Source organism: Dendrobates tinctorius, unplaced genomic scaffold (assembly GCF_039654945.1).
Source record: "Dendrobates tinctorius isolate UK_male_01 unplaced genomic scaffold, ASM3965494v1 ptg000007l, whole genome shotgun sequence".
NCBI lineage: Eukaryota > Metazoa > Chordata > Amphibia > Anura > Dendrobatidae > Dendrobates > Dendrobates tinctorius.
In genome coordinates, this window is record NW_027361675.1 from 35,795,875 (window position 1) to 35,820,370 (window position 24,496).

The 24,496-nt window shown below is 44.2% G+C and overlaps 1 protein-coding gene across 7 annotated transcripts in view; it reads right to left on the reverse strand.

The window, feature by feature from the left end:
* BCAS3 (BCAS3 microtubule associated cell migration factor) overlaps window positions 1-24,496 on the reverse strand; it is a 1,710,065-nt gene that overhangs the window by 1,671,411 nt on the left and 14,158 nt on the right. For 6 of the 7 annotated variants that reach the window (XM_073573260.1, XM_073573307.1, XM_073573290.1 and 3 more), the window contains 2 exons: window positions 7,114-7,211; window positions 2,738-2,792 (listed from right to left, as the gene is read on the reverse strand). In XM_073573260.1, coding sequence (XP_073429361.1) covers window positions 2,738-2,792; window positions 7,114-7,184 — 126 coding nt within the window. In that variant the 5' untranslated portion in view covers window positions 7,185-7,211. Of the gene's footprint in view, window positions 1-2,737; window positions 2,793-3,964; window positions 4,042-7,113; window positions 7,212-24,496 lie in introns of those variants that run through there. The other variant, XM_073573299.1, reaches the window with a different exon arrangement.

The following is a 24,496-nucleotide window of genomic DNA, read 5'->3' on the forward strand; positions in this document are numbered from 1 at the left end:
ATTCGGTATATAACCTTTGGCTACTCTGCATTTCATGCAGGCATATGTATATAAATATTTATTTCACATCTTGCTACTATTCTTGCACATCATTAATATATGCATTTTGTGATAACTAGAGTAGAGCAAATTTGTTCGGGTCCCTCCTTATTCGGCAAGCTATAGTGCTTACCGAATAAGCTACAGCGGGAAACTGGAAACATGGAGCATGCCGGCTGATCAGAGCCGCAGCTGCAAGTGTCCGGGCTGTGTCACAGTCACAGCACATGCATGGAGAGCCCAACACTAAAGCTCGCTGTATAAGTGGGGACCTGAAACAAAAATGAGATGGCCTGCCATTATGACTTGTTGATCAGTTTCTGGTGCATTTATGTGTAGATGTAACTAAGAAGAAAACATACCTTTCTGCCACCTGGTATTTAACCCTTTGATTGCTCTGCATATTGTGTTCACACATGTGTATACATATATTGCCACAACTATAATTTAATTTTTTGCAATGTTTTGACAGAGGATCCATATCTCCCATCAGGCATGAGTTTAGCACCTGACACTTCAGTTTATTATTTTGCCCTGCACAGGATATTCATCCTATTCATATAACATTCAGTATTTTTGTATGCATTATGGATCTACTGGCATTAGACTAGAATGCGCCATACCATTATTATATCACTGTCATGTTTTCTACTCTTTCCCTGCAGTCACATACTCCTGGATTGTATGTAATTTTTACTGTTTTGGGTTATGGAATAAAGTTTTGCCATTATCAATTTTTCAAAATACGATTGTGAAGGGTCTGTTTTTCTTATTGGATTATTGGATTTATAGCCTTTTTAGACCCTTCAGTACTTTAGCGCCTCATTGGTCTTTGGATAGTCATGAGGATGCTGGAAGTGATATGGAACTATTTCGTAGTATACAAAGCGACTGCCATTTCAGCAACACTGATGAGCCAAAAGAACTCTCTCTAGGTAGGAGAGTCCAGCTAAAATACACTGATGGCTACAATAGATCAATTACACTAAAAAGATTATTAACCCCTTCACGTAGCAACCAATTTTAGCTTTGACGTTTGTTATTTTTTGGTCCCCTTGTTCCCAGAGCCATAACTTTTTTATTTTTGTCAATATGGCTTTAGGAGGGCTTATATTTTGTGGGACGAGCTGTATTTTTGAATGACACCATGTCGTGCACTGGAAAACACGGAAAAAAAATCCAAGTGCTGTGAAATTGCAAACAAAAAGTGCAATTTCAACATTTTTTTTTTATTTTTTTTTTAGCATGCTCATAAAATACTAAAACTGACCTGCCATCATGATTCTACAGGTCATTACGAGTTTGTAGATAAAAAAGAACCTAGGCATGTTTGCTATTTAAAAAAAAAAAAAAAATCCAATTTTTATTAAAAAAAAAAAAAAGGCATCATTTTTCGAGAGCCGGAGTGTCTCCATTTTTCGTGATTTGGGGGTAGGTGAGGGATTATTTTTTGCTCGCCGAGCTGACATTTTTATGGATACCATTTTGGTGTAGATACGATTTTTCGATCGCACATGATTACATTTTAATGCAATGCTGCGGCGACAAAAAAACCCCGTAATTCTGGCGTTTTGACTGTTTTGCTCAGTACTCCGCTTACCGATCAGGCGATTCTGAACCCGGCGACACCAAATATGTGTATTTTTACATTTTTTAATTGTTTTATTTTGAGTGGGGGAGCGATTTAAATTTTTATATATTTTTTATTTTTACAATATTTTTAAAAATATATTTTTTTTTACTGGAACTTGAAAGATGCGATCATCTGATTGCTTGTACCACACAGAGCAGGGATTCAGACAGGCTCTATATAGAAATGTTCACTTGCTATGAGCGCAGACCATTGGGCGCTGCTCATAGCGATCCGGCAATAACAACCACAGGGGTCTCCTGCAGGCCCCAAGTTGTCATGCCAACCCATTGACGACCCGCGGTCATGTGACACGGTCACCGATGGATGGTATTACTGACATGCTTAGAGAGCGATCATGTTAAATGCTGCTGTCAGGGATTGACAGTGGCATTTAACAGGTTGACAGTCGCAAGTGGCACATGCCAGCTGTTCAAATCAGCTGACATGTGCCGGAAAAGATGTGAGCTCAGCGCCGGAGCACACATCAAAGATGGAGACCCGACATGCGCCCTACATGTATGGGGCATGACGTGAAGGGTTAATTATTAAATACATTCACAACACTAAAAGTTAATGAGTAGGTGATATCTTGTGAAATATTGGGGCTTCAGCGATTGAGACCCTTATTTATCCTGAGTGCAGAGCTTAGAAATGTCCTATTGGAATGGAGCAGGGGCCACACATGGGCACCACTACCATTCATTCTTTATGGGGAAAACAGCTAATTTTAGAGCTCGACTCTTTCTGGTAATTTCATATTAAATGAATGGAGGGATGGTGTGCATGCACGACTACTATGACATACTGACGAGGCATTTCAGAATCCAGTTATTAGTATTGGTGGTGGTCCCAGTGGTCAGACCCCTACTGATCCGCATGCCGTCCCCTATCTTTTGGATAAGTGACAAAAAATTTAATGTTCAGTCATTATGCAATATTGTGAATGCAGTGACTGGATCAAACAATACTCTGACAAAGCACCCACTTACAAATTCAATAATCAGGTTACAATCTGTGTCTGTATCATCCTAAAATGTCAATCCAGTACTAAGTACAAGCACTAACCTGTGGAACAACATCTTGGAGAAATGTAACAACACTTTCCATATATGACTGCTCCCTGCAAAACAAGCGGAATAATAAAAAATAAATGAGACAAAAAAACAAAACAAAAAAACAAAACAAACGAGAAGCCTCATCTCATCTTCGTATCACATTTATTGGTGTAAGGCCAGCATATAACATTAATACCATCTTTGAGCATATCTCAGTAGGGCAAACAATCTAATAAATCTAATAAACAAAAACTCAAAAATATATCATCTCAGGAAACAAAGAAGATCCTGTTGCAGTATAAGAATGCACGACTCCACTAAAGAAGCAACTACTAATGATATCTAATGAATCTGCATGCATTCATTTCTCGTCTGTTAAACTATAATGTAAAACACTACATCAGTAATAGGATTCATCATAAGAATGTGTAGCTCATTAACATTTAAAGAAGATATTTTACTAGTTGTAGCCCATTTAACTGGCCACAATCATGGTCTAGTAGCTGCAGATGAATGTAATTATTTTTTATTGTTTAATTTCTCATCTCCATTGCTGAGATATTAGCTTCCCAAGTTTAGATTAAAATATTCACTAAAATCAAAGGGGCATTAGCTAATATTCTTATATGGGACATGTATTTTTTCCCCCCTACATTGACAAATCATAGGCAGAAAAAAAAAATAAAAAGCACCCACCCCAGATTTTTCTGTGTGAGACGTGACTACACTGCCCTGCTTTCCCCTACATGCAGTCACAGTTGGTGCTGAAAGGGAGATCGTGTGTTATTACCAAAACTTCTGCATCTACAGCTCTCATCTCACAGAGCTGTGAGCTCTGCTCTACTCTCCTTCCTCCCACAAGATGGGAGTTGCACTTGCCAAAAGGGGTTTGTAATGACACACAGATCTGCCAGCAGTGGGATGAGTGAGAAAACCAAGAACAGGTGTCATTTGTTTCACACAGAAGAAAGCCGGACCGGACATTCTCTAGGAGCGTGAAACACCGCTGTGTTTGGACCTTGATTCACGGCAGTACTCTGCATCTCTGCTTTAACCCGTCGCTCTTTTCCCTCTAATTTGCTGGAATGCTGTTGGCAGTTATCTGTGTGGATGCTGATCAGTGCCCGGCTCCGCTGCATAACCGTACATGCGTGGTTCCGCTGCATTACCACCCGTCTGTGCAGTCCCTGGCAGCCACCCGTGGGTTAATAGGTCTGCTGCACTCTGCATGACTTACCATGTGTGTTCAGGCTTCAGCTCCTGCCAGGTGTCCTTTGCATTGCTGATTATGTTTGGCTTTGCTTAGGGTGCGCGCAACCACACCTCCCTTCCTTTTATCAGGAATGGGTGTGTGCTACAATTGCTGCTCCAGCCTATGGCTGTGTGGCAGCTCCTATATAAAGATCCCTCCCCATTTGGGGCATTGCCAGAGGTTCACATTGAGTTCCTGAACCTTGCCATGTGAGTCTGTGTTCTGCTCTGATTCTGTTCAGTTCTGGGGAAGTTGTTGCTCTTTGTCTCTCTGTGAACTGTGTCTTGTATCTCGGCCTGCTCTGGGGGCATAATACCCAGAACGCCTTTCCTGGAGGCTGCCTATCCAGGCCTGTTATGCTGTGTGAGTTTCCTGGATATGCTCCTTTAACTGACCCTGTCTGAACTATGCTCACTGTGTGATGTTCCTGAGGTCCTTCCCTGTTGTGAACCCTGTGTCCAGTGACTGACTCTTTGCTACCTGACTTTCTGTGATCTAACCTTAGTTCATCTAGGATGTAGGAGTCCAGTGTGTCCGCTGAGTTTTTGCTACTCTGTGCTCAGCTGGGGATTCTGTGAAATTCCCTGCCGGTTCCAGTCCAACCCGGCAGGGTTTGCACCAGACCGTTTGGGTTCCTTTCTAGGTCGCTTCCTGACGTCCACTCCGTGTTCCTGACGTCCACTCCGTGTTCCTGACGTCCACTCCGTGTTCCTGACGTCCACTCCGTGTTCCTGACGTCCACTCCGTGTTCCTTGGGGCCTTACCCGTGATGGCTCCTGCCATAGTCTGGAGGCTGGTGTCTGATGCTCTCCTTCTGTGCCGGTGCTACGCCTGAGGTCTGAGAGGCAATCCTAGTATGCCCGAGCCAGTTAACCCTGGATTGCATTTACCCATGATGACCTCTGCCATCATCTGAAGTCCACCTGAGGTCAGTGTCTGACGTTGTCCTGCTGCGCCAAGCTACGCCCGTAGCCATACATGCGTGCGTGGTTTCGCTGCGCTGCATGACCACCCGCATGTGCGGTCTCCCTAGTAAGCCCGTGCCAGACAATCCTGGAGTGCGTCAACCCATGATGACCTCCTGCTTTGTCTGCCAACCTGAGACTGGGTTTCCTTAATGATGTGCATATTCCGGAACCTGGTGTTTCTATGTTTTTGCCTTATTTCAGTAAACTTTATTTTTCTTCATACCTGAAGTTGTGTGGTGTCTTTTAGTACTGCATATGGCCATCTTGTCCACAAGCTCAGCTGCCACAGACCCCGGTCGCTATCCTTCCCTAGTCCGGGTCCCCCCCTGCGGTCCATTGGGTCCACGATTACCTGGGACACATACCCCGTCGTCGTTATAGCTCGACGATACGGGAGCGTTGGCTGTAAGCCACGCTGCGTCCGCGATCGTAACAGTGTTCTTTTTTTCCCCTGCATGGCGCCTCCTGTCCATGATTGGTTAAAATCATGCAGGGGAAAAAGTTAACGTCCCTAGTAAAAGGTCTTTGCTAAAGCCCTACTAGAATCTAAACTCTGGTCATTTTAACATGAAGACTTTCACTAGCTTTATTAAGGACCAAAAGGTCTGTTTGGACCTTAACAGGAACCTGATTCCTGGCACATTATGTATGCATTACACACTAGGTGTATGATTTTGACCAGTTTTCATGGATTCTGAAGTGCTGCTGTGTTTCAGAGAAAAACAGGCTTTAAAAGTCGCCGGGAAAAAAGCCACAAAGGCGGCTAGTTGGACAGGCGGGTTGCCAACGTCTTTTTCCCGCCCCACTTCCCTTGTTAGCGGTCTCTCTCTGCATGTATAGGGAGAGATCTGTTATTCCACGACAATGGGCAGAGAGAAGCCACTGTAGACCCACTTTTCTGACTAGCCTCCCATGTAGTTCGGTCCCCAACGGCTTTTATTGTAAGTTTTTCTTTTCTTTGTAATACTGCTGCCTTTGAGTCAAACATACCTAGCTGAGATCATACAGCCGATGTCTGATACATGCTGCCCAATCCACAGGCAGCATGCATCAGCTCTCCCTTTCAGAACACAGTTTTCATAATTACTTTCCAGGAGCCGTTACTTTTTCCTTTTCCTTTTATGAAGCAGTAGGATGGCTGGTCTTTTTGTAGGGTGAGATGTATTTTTCAATAGCACCTTAGTGGAATACATAAATAATTTTTCTAAAGATTGTATTGAATTGATATGGGAGGAATTTGCTATAACACGGTAAGTTGGCTTTCTTATTTATAGTATAGATTTTGCAGCATTCAACATACAGGATATATATATATATATATATATATATATATATATATATATAATGCCATCTCTATTCAGCAGATAGGATTATGGTGATACCAAGCTTTGAAAGTTTTTTTATTTTTTTACTCATGGGGCACTATAAAAACACTTAAAATAAATATTCAAATGCCCATGACATTTTAATTTTCCTGTGAACAGAGCAATGTGAGGGTTTGCTTTTTCCTCGTACCATTCTGGGGTACATAAAAAAAAAATTATTTGTTTTTATAGGAGCGAGACAAGCAACAAATGGCACCTCAGGCTTTTTTCCCCTGGTGCTCATGATACAAGTTAAATAATGTTAAAGTAATGTAAAAGACTGGGTAGCTAACGACACAGTGATATCACTATACAAGTGAATAAAATAAATATCAATTTTAAGGATTTTTTTTTATTAGGGAGAACAAATTGCTGTGTTAATTTTGTATTCCTTAGTTTAATAATTTTCTAAAAACTTTAGTCCTCCTATATAATACACCATGATACTTCTGCATTGCAATGTATTGTCAGTCAACATATGGGTGTGCCAAGATGGCAACCACTGAGGTCATTATTAGGAGAATGAGATGACAGTGACAGCGGGAGCTGTTGCTATTAACAGTGGCATACAAAAAGTTAAACGGCCAGAACTGGGGTTGGCATTACAGCCCTGCTCCTTTTGCTGACCTTGTGGGTACATTTTTGCACCTTGGTGAACGATAGAGCTTTGGAATCAGTACCCACCTACAACTAACATTTTTGCTGCTGGTTGGGAACCAGTTAACTCTTATTTTTTTTTTTTGTTTGCAAAGAAAGGATTTATGACTTAAGAAACCACGAACACCGCAACTGATATTCTTACGTGACAGCCTGAGGCCGGACCATCACTCCTCCCGTACAACGACTTGGGCGCCGTGGAGATTCCGTCGTCATGATGACTAGTGACTTATTTTACTAGATCTGAAAAAGAAAAAAAATTAGGCTGAACTATTTTACACTGTAAACCATTTCATTCCTACACAGGATATCACTGTACAAATTGACTGTCTGTAGACAGACAGTACTACTGATCATATTATATCACATATCGCAATGTGCGGTTATACTTAATCTATCGGATATGATAAAGATATTCTGAATTGCAAGCCCCAAATGGTCAAGAAGGACTTGTGCGAACTCTAATAAAGAGCAAGGAGAGATAGATAGAATTGGTTGGCAATAATGTTAAAAAGGTCATGGTCGCTCACTTAGTAATATATGGTATGTGTTCTAACAAAGGCATCCCATACTACAAATATCAATGGCGATCCCAAATACATGTGACGCGGAGTACCTTCTCACGGACAAGCCAGGGTAGTCAAGGAGTCCAAGGTCAGAAGCCAGGAGGGTATGTCATAAACAGAGGGAAGAGACAAAGGTGTAGTCAGGTAACAGTCCAAGGTCAGAATACTGGGAGGATAACAGATCAGAGCAAAGGGCCTAGGATGTCAGTAACTGCATCCCAGACACACTGAGGAATGGAATTGTGACACCAGATGCTTTTATCTTAAAGAACTTTTTTTTTTTTTTTAAATAGAGCTGGACTGGTGTCACTAAAACAAGTAACTTGCCTCTAGTAATATACTTACCAGACATCATCATCTGCTCCTCCTGGTGCCGTTCTAGTCCCGCACTGCTAACCTGTGACAGCAACTTCTGATTGACCGGAAGTAAGAGGTAACGATCACAAGCTCTAAATAGATGTCTATGGAAGCCTAGTTCTGTTTCTTATAGACTTACATTGCGAAGTAATAAGGCAGATCACTACCCGCAGAAGATGACAGGTGCAACACAAATAACAGAAGATGATGCTGACTGGTAAGTATAATAAGGAACTTACATTAATGGCACCACTACAGTGCTGAAATTTAAAAAAAAAAAAAAAAAAAATACGCTGGAGTGGTGCTTTAAAGTTTATGTTCAAAAAAGAAGAGTTTATTTTGTTGGCATGTGACATTACATATTATATATTATACACACAATCCCCTTAAAGCCATCATCAGAAACTGACCTTAATTCATGTTTGTTTATTAGGAAGTTTATTAACTCTTCAGGTGCTTCACAGGAATTAATGGAATATGTAAGGAATAAAAAAAATGAACATTTCACTTTTTTCACAAAAACATTACTGCAGACCCATTTTTTCTTTTTCTTTTCGCAAGGGTAACAGGAAAAAAATGGAACCCAAAATTTGTTGTGCAATTTCTCCTGAGTACTCTCATACTCCATATGTGGAGGGAAAACTACTGTTTAGGAGCACAGCAGCGCTCGGAAGGGAAGGAGCGCTATTTGACTTTTTGAATGTAAAATTGGCTACAATTATTAGCGGATACCAATGTGCCTAAACAGTGGAAACATTTTGGAAACTAGACCCCTCAGAGAAATTATCTAGCGTGCGGAGTCCCATGAACCTCTAGGTGCTTCAAAAAAGCTTATAACGTTGAGCCATGAAACAAAAAAAACAAAAAACTTTTCACACAAAAATGATTTTTAGCCTTAGATTTTGCATTTTCACAAGGGTAAAAGGAGAAAATGGACCCCAAAATTTGTTGTGCAATTTCTTCTGAGTATTCAAATACACCATATGTGGGGAGGGGGGACTACTGTTTGGGTGCACGGCAGGGATCATAAAGGATGGAGTGACGTTTTAGAATGCAGATTTTGATGGATTGTTCTGCGGGTGTCATGTTGCATTTGGAGAGCCCCTGATGTGCCTTAACAGTGGAAATCCCCAATAAGTGGCAGCATTTCTGGAAACTAGATCACTAAAGGAATTAATCTAGATGTGTGGAGAGCATGTTCAAACCCCAGATGCTTTGCAGAAGTTTTCCAATCAAAATTAAAAAAAAAACTTTTTCCCCACAAAAATGTGATTTAAGCCTCAAATGTTTCGGTTAACAGATGGAGTTGAGCAATCTTTGTGGATTAAGTTGAAGCTTTTGTTGGGAAGATTTTACATAATTCTGATCACATTTATGCTACGCTGACCACTTACATAGGGGTTTCCATCTACATCTCTGAGTGATGTGATTCAGATGATACCTCCAAGGGATCCATTCACTATAATGCGACAACAGAGATACTCTGGACTCCATCTGGCCTCTGTTCAGTGGTATCATTCTTTTCAGAAGTGCACAATACTGTGACGGACCAAGCTTTTATGCACACCTAAAAAGACGGACACCGCCAGATCATAGGTGGCCACAGTGCCTCTATCTGCCTCATTATAGGGAATCTTCCATCAGGGTTCCATCTGAATCATACATTTCAGAGATTTACATGGAAATTCTGATGTAGGTGCTCAAGCATAGAGCGCAGGATAAATGTGAGCAGAGCCTTACTGCAATCTTTGGGAAGCAGAAAGACAACAGCAGGTGAAGATTTGATTTTTATTTTTTTATGCCATTTCTCATGTGGTTTAAGCGATTTGACGACTATTTTTAGTGTCGGTCCGTTTACAGAGAAACTAGATTTATATCAGGGTTTTCTGTTTGGCTGCTGTCACACACAAAATATGCAATAAAAAGTATCTTATAGATTGGAAGTGCATTGAGCAGCAAGGTGGTTTTCTGGTAAAAGGGAAAAAAAAAATCTCTTTAAATCTTCTGCCTGAGCTAGTGTGAACGAGCTGAGTGTGAACTGTTGTAAGTGTGTGACCTGTGATTCAGTGAAGAGGTATTTGGAAAACCTTTTACAAATACCTGTGAATCTGTGTGAGTTGCTGAATTGTGGGTTGCTGAGTGCTTTTCTACCTGTTCAATTTTTTTTTTTTGTTGAGGGGGGGGGGCTTGTTTAACCTATTTTTCTCTCTACAGGGTTAATCTTTTTTTACTGTGTTTTTAAAGGTTAGCTATATTGCATTTAAATCTTGAGGTGTAACTATATTCAAAAGGGGTTAATTAAGGGTGGGGGTTCATAATTAAAGGTTTATAAGGGGCAGCTGGTTGGGGCTCAACTCCTTTTGGAAGTGCATTGAGCAGCAGGGTGGTTTGCTGGTAAAAGGAAAAAAAAAAATCTCAAATCTTCTGCCAGAGCGAGTGTGAACAAGCTGAGTGTGACCGGAGTGAAAGTGTGAACTGTGGTAAGTGTGTGACTTGTGATTCAGTGACTTTGGATTCAGGGAATTTCCAAGGGAGGTACTACTGAATTACTGTTATATTTTATTAATACTTTATTTATTTTTGCTCATCTTTTCTGTCTGGTGCAATCCCCATTAGGATGTGCTCCACTATTACCAATGCCATCCAGTGTACTTCTTGCCGCATGTATGAAATACTTGAACAACCGGTCGAGGGTGCATACTGCTGTGCGAGATGTGAGCACGTTGTGCATTTGGAAGCCCAGACACTGGATCTAAATGTGAAGCTGGCAACACTGAGATCCATAGACAATATGGAAAGGAGTCTTCTGCTCACTGAGCAGATGCTCAATGGGATAGAGGAGGGGGGGGATGCTAGGTTGGAGCTGCAGGACAGTGAAGCAGCCAGCTGGGTGACAGTTAGAAGGTGGGGTAGAAGGAAGAGCGCCAGGGAGGCTAGTCCTGATCTGGCACACCCCAATAAGTTTGCTAAGTTGGCAGACGAGGGGAGTGTCAATGCAGGAGTAGCACTGCTGCAGCAAGGCATGTCCTCTGAAAGCCATAGGAGTGTTTGCTCCAGTAAGGGGGGAAATAGGAGAGCAGGGCAGGCCAGACAGGTGCTGGTAGTGGGGGACTCAATTATTAGGGGAACAGATAGGGCAATCTGACACAAAGACAGGGATAGTCGAACGGTGTGCTGCCTACCTGACGCTTGAGACCGACACATCGCTGATCGGGTTGACAGATTACTGGGAAAGGCTGGTGAGCATCCAGCGGTCATGGTGCACATTGGCACAAATGACCAAGTTAGAGGTAGGTGGAAGGTCCTTAAAGATGATTTCAGGGAATTAAGCTGCAAGCTTAAAGCAAGGACCTCCAAGGTGGCATTTTTGGAAATAATTCCTGTACCATGTGCCACGCCAGACAGGAAACGGGAGATTAAGGAGGTTAATAAGTGGCTCAGGAATTGGTGTAGGAAGGAGGGGTTTGCGTTCCTAGAGAACTGGGCTGACTTCTCAGTTGGCGAAATGGTGGATGAGACAAAAGCCAATATGCTAAATGATTTTTTTTCAACAGTATTTACACAAGAAAATCCCATGACGGATAACATGATCAGGGATAAAAATTCTCCATTAAATGTCACCTGCTTAACCCAGCAGGAAGTACGTCTGCATCTAAAAATCACTAAAATTGACAAATCCGCAGGCCCGGATGGGATACACCCCCAAGTACTGCAGGAAATAAGTACAGTCATAGATACACCATTATTTTTAATCTTTAAAGCTTCCATAATAACAGGGTCTGTATCACAGGACTGGCATATGGCAAATGTGGTGCCAATATTCAAAAAGGGGACAAAAACTGAACTTGGAAATTATAGGCCAGTAAGTTTAACCTCAACTAGGGGTAAAATCCTGGAGGGTTTTCTAAGAGTTACTATACTGGAGTATCTGAAGAAGAATAACCTCATGACCCAATATCAACATGGGTTTACAAGGGACCGCTCCTGTCCTGACTAATCTGATAAGCTTTTATGAAGAGGTAAGTTCCGGACTGGACCAAGGGAATGCAGTGGACGTGGTGTACATGGACTTTTCAAAAGCTTTTGATACGGTGCCAGACACAATAGGTTGATACATAAAATGAGAACAATGGGGATAGGGGAAAATATGTGTAAGTGGGTTAAGAGGTGGCTCAGGGATAGGAAACAAAGGTTGGTTATTAATGGAGCACACTCGGAAGAGCTGGCTCAGGGATAGGAAACAAAGGTTGGTTATTAATGGAGCACACTCGGACTGAGGCACGGTTAGCAGTGGGGTACCACAGGGGTATTGGGCCCGCTTCTTTTTAACATATTAATGACCTTGTAGGGAGCATAGAGAGTAGAATTTCAATATTTGCAGATGACACTAAACTCTGCAGGGTAATCAATACAGAGGAGGACAATTTTATATTACAGGAGGATTTATGTAAACTAGAAGCTTGGGCTGATAAATGGCAAATGAGCTATAATGGGGATAAATGTAAGGTCATGCACATGGGTAGAGCAAACAAGACGTATAATTAGGTGCTTAAAGGGAATCTGTGACCCCCTTTTTAGTGTATCATGTAAAGATATCACCCTATTGTGCATCCCAGAAGGATTCTTTTAGGATTTTTTATTCCCCCTGACCCCGCACTTTTGATGCAAAAATACCTTTGTTATGTTGAAGTATGCAAATCGCTGCCGTCTGGTCCGATGCGCGTGGCTTAGTCTGCTTCTCCCCCCCCTCGGCTTGCTGAGCGTAATCTTCATCTGTGAATATCACAGATAACGTTGTTTGCCACACTTGCGCATTCAAAGAGGCCTCTGGCGCCTGCGAAGTATGCTTTGCCCAACTGTGGGCGAAGCATATAAGCAGTACTGTGCATGCGCCGGTATTTTCCAGCGCGGTCTAAGCCCCGGAAGTGTGTCCTGCATGTGAAGACTTCCGGGGCATAGACCGTGCTGGAAAATACCGGAGCATGAGTAGTACCGCTTATATGCTTCGCCCACAGTTGGGCAAAGCATACTGTGCAGGCGCCAGGGGCCTATTTGAATGTGCAAGCGCGGCAAACAACGTTATCTGTGATATTCACAGATGAAGATTACGCTCAGCAAGCCCGAGGGGGGAAAGCCGACTAAGCCACGCCCATCGGACCGGACCGCGGCAATTTGCATACCTTTTCACCAACATAAAAGGTATTTTTGCATCAAAGGTCGGGGTGAATAAAGAATCCTTAGGGGATGCACAATAGGGTGATATCTTTACATGATATCACTAAAGGGGTGACATTCCCTATAATTGTAAAACACTGGGCAAAACGGTCACTGAAAAAGACCTGGGTGTATGGGTGGACGACAAACTCACATTTAGTGGCCAGTGTCAGGCAGCTGCTGCAAAGGCAAATAAAATGGGATGCATTAAAAGAGGCATAGATGCTCATGAGGAGAACATAATTTTACCTCTATATAAGTTACTAGTGCGACCACACTTAGAATACTGCATACAGTTCTGGTCTCCGGTGTATAAGACAGACATAGCTGAACTGGAGCGGGTGCAGAGAAGAGCGACCAAGGGGTTGCAATACCAAGACAGGTTATTACACTTGGGGTTATTTAGTTTGGAAAATCCCAGGCTTCGGGGTAATATTATTACAGTGTATAAATATATGCGGGAAAAGTACAAAGACCATTCTAATGGTCTTTATACTCTTAGACCTGTGATGAGGACAAGCGGGCATCCTCTACGTCTGGAGGAAAGAAGGTTTAAGCATAATCACAGACGCGGATTCTTTACTGTAAGAGCAGTGAGACTATGGAACTCTCTGCCATATGATGTTGTAATGAGTGATTCCCTACTAAAATTTAAGAAGGGCCTGGATGCCTTTCTTAAAGTATATTACAGGATATATACACTAGTTTCCTTAATATTGCGTTGATCCAGGGAGCCAATCTTATTGCCGTATGTGGAGTTGGGAAGGAATTTTTTTTTCCCCAATGTGAAGCTTACTGTTTGCCACATGGGGTTTTTTTTTTCCTTCCTCTGGATCAACATGTTAGGACAAGATAGGATATGGGTTGAACTAGATGGACTTAAAGTCTTCCTTCAACCTTAATAACTATGTTACTATGATAGCTATAACTTTTCCATATTTCGTCTGACAGTCATGTGAGGGGCTCGCTTTTTTTGTGGGACGAGTTGACCATTTAGGGGCACGTGACATTTTTTGATTGCTTTCTATTCAGATTTTTGGGAGGTGGAATGAACAAAAAAAAAAGCAATTCAGCATTTTTTTTTTATGCCGTTCTGCGTGTGATAAAATTGATAAAGTAGCTTTATTCTTCTGGTCAGTACGATTACAGCGATACCACATTGTATATCTCTTTTTTATGTTTTGGCACTTTTACAAAATAAAAAATATTTTTGCATCGCTTTATTCTGAGTGCTAGAACTTTTTTTTATTCCACCTTTTGTTCGGCAGTATGTTGATAAAGCATTGTTTTCTGCCGTGTTTATTTAATTTTACCGGTATTCAATGAAGGGATTAACTAGTGGGACAGTTTAATAGGTCGAGTAGTTACGGATGTGGCGATACCAAACTTGTCTATTCATTTATTTTTTTTACAGAAATAAATGTATTTATTGGATTAATATTTTTTCTTTTTTGTTGTTCATTATTTTGTATTTTTTACATTTTATTTTTTTATATTGTCCCAGGATGAGATATCAACTTTATACTGACAGACCGCTAATCTAATACTCTGCAATGCTTCAGAGCATTAGATCAGTGTCTGACATGCAGGAAGGAGGTGTGTCAACTCGTGCTCTCGGTATCTCACCATCTTTCTGCCCAGAGTCACCATGGAGACAATTGGCATAATGCGATTGCAATGCAGAGCATTTGATCAGCGAATCAGACACAGGCAGGGGGCTTGTCAGTTACTGCTCTGAGCCCTGGGTGACCCCACAGCCGTCTTTTGGCCCGACGTCACCATGAAAACCATCGGCACAACACGATAGCTCGCATGAGCCCGCGTGATAATGGCGCCATATAGACACGGCGATTTGCAGAAAAGCAGCTCCTGCAGCGCAGTGTATATACAGCGCATGTTGGCAAAAGTTTAAAAAAAAAAAAAGTTATATTTTTCACTTTAGGCTTTTAAGACTAACTTCCTTTGGTTTCAGGAAACACCACATGTACTTAGCCACAATGGTTAGATATTAACCCCATCTTTTCTACTGAAGCATCTAAAGAGCCTGTGTAAAGGTCATTATGAATGAAGGGGGAGTAGGGTCAGGTGTGACATCACTTGTTTTGATGGATCATATGTTATCAGCTGTGTACAGAGATGTTAACGGTCATTATAATTCTGCCTCTGCAATGGAGCCTGGGTGAAAACTCTTCCTGAAAGGTCAAGAAAGTGTGAGTGTCAAAGCTTCAAGATTACTATTTTTAAAAAAATACAGATCATGGTAAAAAAAACTGCCTTTAATAAAAGAAAAAAAAAAAAAAACACACGTAACACAAAAACGGATTTAAACAATAGGACTTCTTCTGATAACGAGTTCCTTTGAAATATCCACATTCAGGTCAAACAGATTGGTGTTTCAATCTATACAATTCTGAATTTTATATAGCCCTTACTATCACTTTATTCGATCGTCCATGACAGCACCACCTGAGAGAGGGGATCCGGGTCTCCTACCTCGGTCAGTGCGGGGTCCCTTGAAGCACCACCGTGGGGCCGGGCACGTCTCCACAGCAGTGTGCGGAGCAGGTGGAGCAAGGGTCTCCAGAGTGCCAGCACCGGTAGGTAAGTATTCCCCGGGCCCTTCCTGGTGCGTCCCGCGGTGTCTGGTCCTGCATTTAGGGCCCAGTCAGCGGTGCATGGTGGCGCTTGGGAGGCTGGAAGCATACCGGGCCGGGGGCGCCGTGCCAGCTCCCTATCATGCGTGACGGAAGTGACGCGGCAGGGGGGGCGAGGCCGGGAACGCCGAAGCCGGGAGTCCAGCTGTTCTGGGTTGTGTGCAGCGGCCGGGGGGAAAGGTGGGGAGGTCACGGGTAGGGTCCCAGGTGGGAGGTGCCCTTGGCCAGAACCCTGCAGACCCGGATTTCTGGGGGAGGCAATGTAAGACAAGCTGGGACGCTGCTTGGGTGCTTCTGAAGGCCCATTGTAACGATGGATATGACAGCAGCCCCCATAGACCAGCAAGACGAGGTGCAGGCGCACCTACACCCGCAGAGACAGGCCTCAGTGAAGCCTCATACAAGCTCCCAGCTGAAGAAACAAGGACGATCGAGTGGGCAGAGCCACAGAAGTTCCTCCAGGCTGAAGGATTCAGCTGCCTCCCTCCGTGATCCGGTACCTGCTTCTACTGCTTGGGTAAGAGATCTCCGTTAAAGTACCCTGATGCAGTGTTCCCTTATGTTTTTTTTCACAGGGGAAGAAAAGCTCTGGTAAACAGAAACATATGGAATGTGCCCTCTGTAGTTGCCCCTTGTCAGATGCCCACCCTAAAAAGTTGTGTCAGCCGTGCGTGCGACAGACGGTAGGGTTCAAAAAGGGAACGATAGCCCATGGCTAGACTGGCAGGCCCTTACACTCTCCCCCGTTTATACAGGTAGCGGAAGAAACTCCTGACTTCACAGCAAGCCTGAGGGAAATAATCAGGACAGAGATGAGACTCCTTAAAGTCCCTATCACAAGGGGAATCTTCTAGAAGAGAAGCTAATTTTTCGGGTTCAGAGTCCTCGGCCGCCCCTAGGAAGGACGAAGATTCCTCAGAGCCCTCTGCCTCTTCGGAAGACTCTAGCCGTTTCTGCTTCTCCTTAGACCAAATGGACAGTCTAGTCAAAGCAGTAAGGTCCACCATAGGGGTAACGGACACAAAACCGGAATTCTCAGAGCAGGATCTGATGTTCAGCGGCCTAGATCCAAGGAAGTGCAGGGTCTTCCTGCTAAATAAAGTCCAGAGCCTGATAGACAGAGAATGGAAGAGGCCTGAAAAAAAGGGGCACCTTACCACCGGCCTTCGAGCGGCGGTACCCCTTCGATGACCCGTTGGTAAGCAGATGGGACAAGACCCCTAAGCTTGACGCAGCAGTAGCCAAAGCCTCCAAAAAAATCCTCCATACCTTTTGACGACATGGCCTCCTTAAAAGATCCGTTGGACAAAAAAGCGGACTTATTTCTAAAAGGAACATGGAAGATGTCAGCTGGCGCTATAAGACCAGCAGTAGCTGCTACTTGCACAGCCAGATCCATGATGGTCTGGCTGGATCAGCTTGATTCTGTTAGGCGTCGGATTTCTGTCGCGGCACAGCTTGAATCCCGAACCTTACTTCCAGCGGTCTCCCATTCCTCTCCAGCCGCAGAGGAGGTTGCTCAGCAAACTCATCGGTCCAGGCGCTCTGCCCAGATCAGCTCCGTGGGTTTGCTTGCTATCGCCACCTCTGGCGCAGCTATGACAATACATGCTGCTCAGCAGCGAGATTTTCCAGGGACTAAGTCCCCATGTCGGGCCACTGAGCATGCCAGTGGAGTGATCTTCCATTGGAGATCGAAGGTCACGTGCTCAGGTCCTGCTCCTGTTCGGATTGGCCCATCCGAGAAGCCAGGAAGGTCCCGGACGCTCGTGGCTATAAAAGGTTTGCATGGCCGCTCGGCCATGCGCTAGGATAAGACTGTATTTACAGACTATGTGGAGTGAGTGATGTATGCACGCATGAATGTCTCTGGTGAATGACTCATTAAGAAACCCCTACCCTTGGTACGCATGTATTGTGCAGCCTAGCCTGCTAGCGCCCAGGCTTAGGTGTAGGTAGGACAGAGGTTGAGTCAGGCATCAGTCCTCACCAGGGACTCTGCACACCTCAGTGCACGTGCTCCATTGCCAGCATTTACAGCGGCATTCGCGGCAGCGACGCCGCGCGTTCAGTGGGCCTAGAAGGACTCTAACCTCATGTCCTTGGGGTAGAGTTCTGTGGCCGTACATTGTGCGCTCTTTTGGCCGGGCTCTGTGAGCTTAACAGGCTCCGGCATCTATGTTCAGCGGTTGTGCGGCTCTGTGCATTAACAGAGTTCGCCCCTGTTCACATTGGGTGACGTAACCCACGTGTGACTGGTTTCACACCGCTTAATTCTTCCGCCATTACTTAGCAGTAGTGTACCACCTCTGCACGGTGGACCCCAGGCTGCGAACGCACCTACTATTATTTTATAATTTGGTGCGTTCCGCCAGCCCTAACAGATTCTCAGCTGAAAGACGGAGCCTCGAGAGCATCCATCCGGAAGACCCTGACGATCATTCAAAACGCTGCTGCCTTTATAGCTGATGCTTTGGCAAGGATGGCGGCCAGGACCGCAGGATTATCAAATGCAGCTCGAAGGGCTCTCTGGTTGAAGTGTTTGCTGGGGGACATCCAGGCCAGATCCCGACTCTGTTTCATTCCGTGTGAGGGAGAACATCTATTCGGTCCAGTGCTGGATGAACGTTTAGAAAAAGCCGGGGATGATAAAAAGAAATTCCCGAGTCTGCCGAACCCTTCTTACAGACGTCCCTTCACCAGGAAAGGATATTTCCGTAAAAGGTCGTCCAGAGATCAAGGCAGATGGGATGAAAAAAGAAGAAAAGGTACAGGATTTATGTTTGGAGGAGGGGGGGGCGCCAGGAAGGACCAGCGCATGAAGCTAAAAAGCCACCCCAATGACTAGCTGCTCGGGTAGGAGGGAGGCTAGCCGCCTTCTACCCGGCCTGGTCGCTAATTTCCAGTAGCAACTGGATCCTGGGGTTGATAGCCTCGTGACAAAAACAAATTTAAGGTTACCCCACTCAGATCTTCGCCATCAGAACAGGCTTCCCTGGAGGCCGAGATTCATGATCTACGCCGCAAAAAGGTCCTGACAGAGGTGCCGGAGGCGGAAAGGGGAAGAGGCTTCTACTCCCCTCTGTTTCTAGTCCGTAAGCCAGACAGCTCCTCCAGGACTATAATTAATCTTAAAGCCCTCAATAAGTTTCTGGTCATACGTCCGTTCAAAATGGAAACAATCAATTCCACAATAAAATTGCTGTTTGAAAATTGCTTTCTGGTGGTGTTAGATTTAAAATACGCCTACTACCATATACCCATTCATGCAGCTCATCAGCGTTTCCTCAGAGTGGCGGTTCAGTTAGATGGGTCAGTTCAACATCTCCAATATGTGGCCCTCCCCTTTGGTGTGGCAGTCGCTCCCTGGGTATTTACTAAGGTTATAGCCGAGGTTATGGCCCATCTGCGTGAATCAGACATTCTGGTGGTCCCCTACCTGGATGACTTCCTTATTATAGGCAAAACAGCGGAACATTGTTTGGAGCAATTATAAAGAGCAAGGTCTGCTCTAGAGTGGCTAGGATGGCTGCTAAACATCAAAAAATCTCGGCTGCAGCCAATGAAAGCCCAGCAATTCTTAGGCCTAATCTTAGATTCCGAAAAGCAGCAATGCCGTCTGCCTCCTGAAAAGTTAGTTCGCCTACGCTATCAGGTCCTGAACGCTTCCAATAACCCCACCATGTCCCTCAGGAAAGTCATGTCCCTTCTGGGCTCTCTCTCGTCCTGTATCCCTGCGGTCCGGTGGGCCCAGTTTCATACAAGGAAACTACAGCACAAGGTTCTATTACATCAAAGAGTCCTTGGGGGTTACCTAGAGGGCCAGCTAACTTTGTCCCAGAACACGAGGGAGTCCCTAGAGTGGTGGTTAGAAAGGAATAACTTATCCAGAGGGGTGCCCTAAGAGTATAACATAACCCACAGTCACCAGAGACGCAAGCCCTTCCGGTTGGGGGGCTCATATGGGTGTGATTTTGGTCCAGGGCCTATGGGAGAATCATCAGGTATAAATGTCCTCTAACCTGAAAGAATTGACAGCGGTGGAGCAGGCAGCTAAAAAGCTCCTTGTGTATCTGCAGGGTCATCACGTACGAGTGTTCTCCGACAATCAAGTCACCGTGGCTTATATCAATCACCAAGGTGGGACTCGTTCTAGACCCCTGATGAATGTAGCAGAGCGTTTGTTCCGACTAGCAGAGCAGCATTTTCTAGCTTTAACAGCTCTATATATAAAAGGAAGAGAAAACACCACGGCAGATTTCTTAAGCCGTAATCTGCTAAAACAAGGGGAATAGGCCCTAAAAACCTCCATCTTCGACCTGATTGTACAAAAGTGGGGGCAACCAGAGGTGGATCTCTTCGCCACCAGGGAGAACAGGAAAGTGACGCAATTCTGCTCACTAAATCCCAGAGAGGACCCTCTGGCGGTAGATGCTTTTCTGATAAAGTGGGACTTCAGGCTAGCTTATGCCTTCCCTCCCCTGGCTCTACTACCCCTGGTGATGAGGAAAATCAGAAAAGACAGGACGAGGATTATGGTGATCGCTCCATTTTGGCCCAGGAGGGCATGGTTCTCATGCCTCAGGACCATGTGTGTGTCCGATCCGTATGTTCTTCCAGACATCCCAGATCTCATATCCCAGGGCCCAGTTTATCATCCTCAGGTGGCTGACCTACATCTGACGGCGTGGACTTTGAACGGTCACTGCTAAAAGATAATCAAGTCTGGGGAGAAACCTTTTAACACCTAACTTAAAAGTAGAAAAATCATTACAACCAAAATTTACGTTAGAATCTGGAAAAGATTCCTTCAAAACTCAGGGGCAGCTGCTGGACAATCAGCACCAATAGTTCAAATCTTAGAATTCCTACAAAAAGGTCTGGACACGGGGCTTTCCAGCAGTACCCTTAAAGTACAAGTATCAGCCTTGGGGGCCCTTTTTAGCTGCAACATCGCTGGTAATTACTGGGTCAGTAGGTTCATTAAGGCGGCAAGTAGATCCAGACCAGTAGTAGAGGATAGGTTCATGCTGTGGGACTTGAACCTAGTCCTCACGGCTATGACAGAGGCTCCATTTGAACCTATCTCATCAGCCTCCATAAAAAACTTGTCCCTCAAAGTAGCCTTCCTGGTAGCACTAACGTCAGCTCATAGAGTACGTGACATCCAGGCGCTATCTAGGCTTCCTCCTTACATACAATTCAGAGATGATAGGGTAATACTTAGGCCCGATCCAGCATATTTACCTAAAGTGATTTCTAGTTTTCATAGGATGCAGGAAATAGTCCTTCCATCCTTCCTCCCTAATCCAGTTAACGAGAAGCAAAAGAAACTACACACCCTAGATGTTAGGAGATGTCTCCTAGAATACCTGGCAGTTACTGATCCCTGGAAGAAGGATAATGCCTTATTTGTCTCCCATCAAGGTGCTAGAAAGGGTCTTAGAGCATCAAAAAACACACTAGCCAGGTGGATTAGAGAGGCTATTTCACTAGCATACACCTCAAAAGGCAGATCGGCACCTGGGAAGCTGAAGGCGCATTCCACCAGAGCCATGGCGACCTCGTGGGCCGAAAGATCGTAAGTCTCCATTGACCAAATATGTAAGGCGGCAACTTGGTCCTCTCCGAGCACCTTTTATAGTCATTATATGCTAGACCTGGGTGCTTCCGCAGACCTCTCCTTTGGTGTAAGGGTGCTGCAGTCCCTCCCTAAGTAGTTATTACTCTCTGTAATTCTCTTAGGTGGTGCTGTCATGGACGATCAAATAAAGTCTAGTTACTTACCGGTTAACGGTATTTTTCGGAGTCCATGACAGCACCCTTAGATTCCCGCCCCTTTTTTTTTGTTACGTTTGGGTGTGCACTTCTTCCTATTATATGACCACTGGTGATAGTTAAGTAGTAATAATATTGTACATAAATCACGCCATTAACCTTGGAGGTCCTCTTGTGCTCTGTAATCCAACTGATGTGTGGGAGTGATGCCGCCCTTTTGTATCTATAGGTTTCCTGTTCCTGAAGGGCGGATCCCCTCCCTCAGGTGGTGCTGTCATGGACTCCTAAAAATACTGTTAACCGGTAAGTAACTAGACTTTCTTGTAATATAGTGATAGTCTCAAAAAACAGATTTACACTTCTAACATTTCACAACTACTACCCATAAACTACAACATTGTGCAATTTCCATTCACATGCATAACATTTAACAGGGAAACTTGGTTTTGACTGAGTGTGCATGTACTTATTGGGGAAAGGGAAAAAATTGCTGCAATTCATCTCTGGTGGCACCCTACGTCCTGTGAAAACAAAGGATCAGGCATTTTGAACCCCAGTATGCTTGATCTTTCTTTCCCCCACCTTTGAATATCTGCCATCAAGGTAGAGTCAGGACAACTGCTTGTACATTATGGGGTTGATTCATCAAGATTGGCATATTGCAAGCGTGCGCTACTTTCAACAGGAAATGGCGACAAACTTAGTAAGTGACGTGCCAGAAATGCTACAGTCAGCTTATGGTTCATTTATGTTATACCTTAAGCCAAAAGTAAAAGAACAACAGGTGTTCTGCCAGAAAATGGTGATGTACAGTAGATGGTTAATTCTACTTTGCGATGTGATACATTCTGTCAAAGACAGTAGTTTGATGGAAACATTTAATTAATGAATAATTCATTTCTACATTTCTAAGAGTTATTGGTTATTACAGTTCGGCAGTACAACACTTAATGATAGGGTTACGCAAAATGAAGCTATGCAGACTGGCCAGAAGATCCTGATGATTCATTATATGAAAAAATGTCCTCACATCCAGGAAAGCAGACCAAGAGTTGTCTTGCATGAAGATAATTTTGATACAGGTCGCACAGTTCATCTTCTTGTACGATAGAAGAAAGTGGCCAGTCAGAAACTCTACTTTGCCTAGGTCATTTTCACATGTACAGAGACCCTAAAGGGACTTACCTGCTCTCGTCCCATGATTGCATCACCAAATACGAGTCCGCCACCTACTTGTTGGGACATAGTGGCCATCCACTACTCCATCTATCTGGACCATCCAGGGTTGCACAGCGCTCACCAGTAAACAAGGCAGTTACAAATTAGTCTTTATGCATGTCTGCAACCATTTCTGCTTGTGAGCACTGTTCATGGGTGGCTGAATAGTAGGCTTATGCACAACTGCAAGCTTCTGGAGGATCTTCCACCTTGATCATGCAGCTGAGACGACGAAAACTAAATCTCCGAGCATGCCAAAATACTCGGAGGACACCCGAGCATGCTCGGAAAAACCGAGCAACGAGTGTACTAGGTCATCACTAGTTATCTCCGGTCACTTGCCAAGTTCTCACGATCAGCTGACTGAGAACTGCCGTGCACGTGACCAATGGGTACCGAGCTCTCTCTGGTGATCATCTTCAAGCTCCACTGTGTCTAGATGTCAGGCTGCGTTCCCGCACTTAATACGCATGTGACTAGAAAGATAATGTGGTTTTACCGCATCTAATGAAAGTGTATGGGTAATTTACACAGCGGAGACTGAGTGTCTTAGCTACAAAAATTCACATGCTGCAGTCTGGAAAGACATGCCGCGTGTGCGTCTCCACAGGGAAGCCGGAGGCATCCGTGCACGCATAGTGGGCATGGGATTTCTTCAAATCCCATCCACTATGCTGTAACATCTGGCTGCTGCGGGTTTGACGCTGCGGATGTAAGGAGTGTCCAACCCACAGCGTTTACTGACCGTGGGAGCATACCCTATCTGCCAGCATCCGAAATGCTTTGTCTAATCAGTAGGCCTGGCAAAACATCAGAAGTCTCTTAAAGGGAATCTGTCGCCCATGTTTAGTGATATCATGTAAAGATATCACCCAATTGCGCGTCTAATAATTGCGCCGGTGGCCTTTACAATGTGCAAGCGCGGAAACCAACGTTATCTGTGCTATTCACAGATGAAGATTACGTGCAGCAAGCCGAGGGGGGGGAGAAGGCGACTAAGCCACGCCCATCGGACCGGACCGCGGCGATTTGCATACATCCCCAACAAGGTAAAAAATGTATTTATGCCTCAAAGGTGCGGGGTCGGGGGAGTCAAAAGCCCTAATAGAATCCTTATGGGACGCGCAATTGGGCGATATCTTTACATGATTTCACTAAATATGGGTGACAGATTCCCTTTAAAATACAGCGATGAGGTTTCTTATGACCTACTAATCAGTAGAGGGATCAGGAAGGAGGTTCACAGGGCTAGGTTCTGGTGGCCTTGGACTACAGTCATGTCCAATGGACCAGGGTCCTGCAAATCTATGAGCTCAGCTCGACTTACATTAAAGTCAACTAAAGAAGTCGACCACTGGATGTATCTGGTGGCCTCCTGACTCTCCCCTGACATATGATGTCGAAAGAGAGAAATATTGGGCAGTTTGCACTGAAATGCTGATTCTTTTGTCTTTCCACTAAATAAGGATTCAGGCAGCAGCTTTCTAATAAGCAGTAACAATCACCTTTTAGACTAGATTTAGAGGGCACTATGTGACCATGACTTTAGTGATAGTGAGTGACCATTTCCGCTGATGTTCTCACGCAAGTGTTTATAAAGACAAGCAATTCTCTAATATACTGTCCACTACTAGCAACTCTGCCTAATCAATCCAGGACAGAGATTAAAATAAAAACAGTGGATACTCACCTTCTGCCCTGGCCATGATCCTTTGGTGTCTGTGTCACTATACCGTTGAGT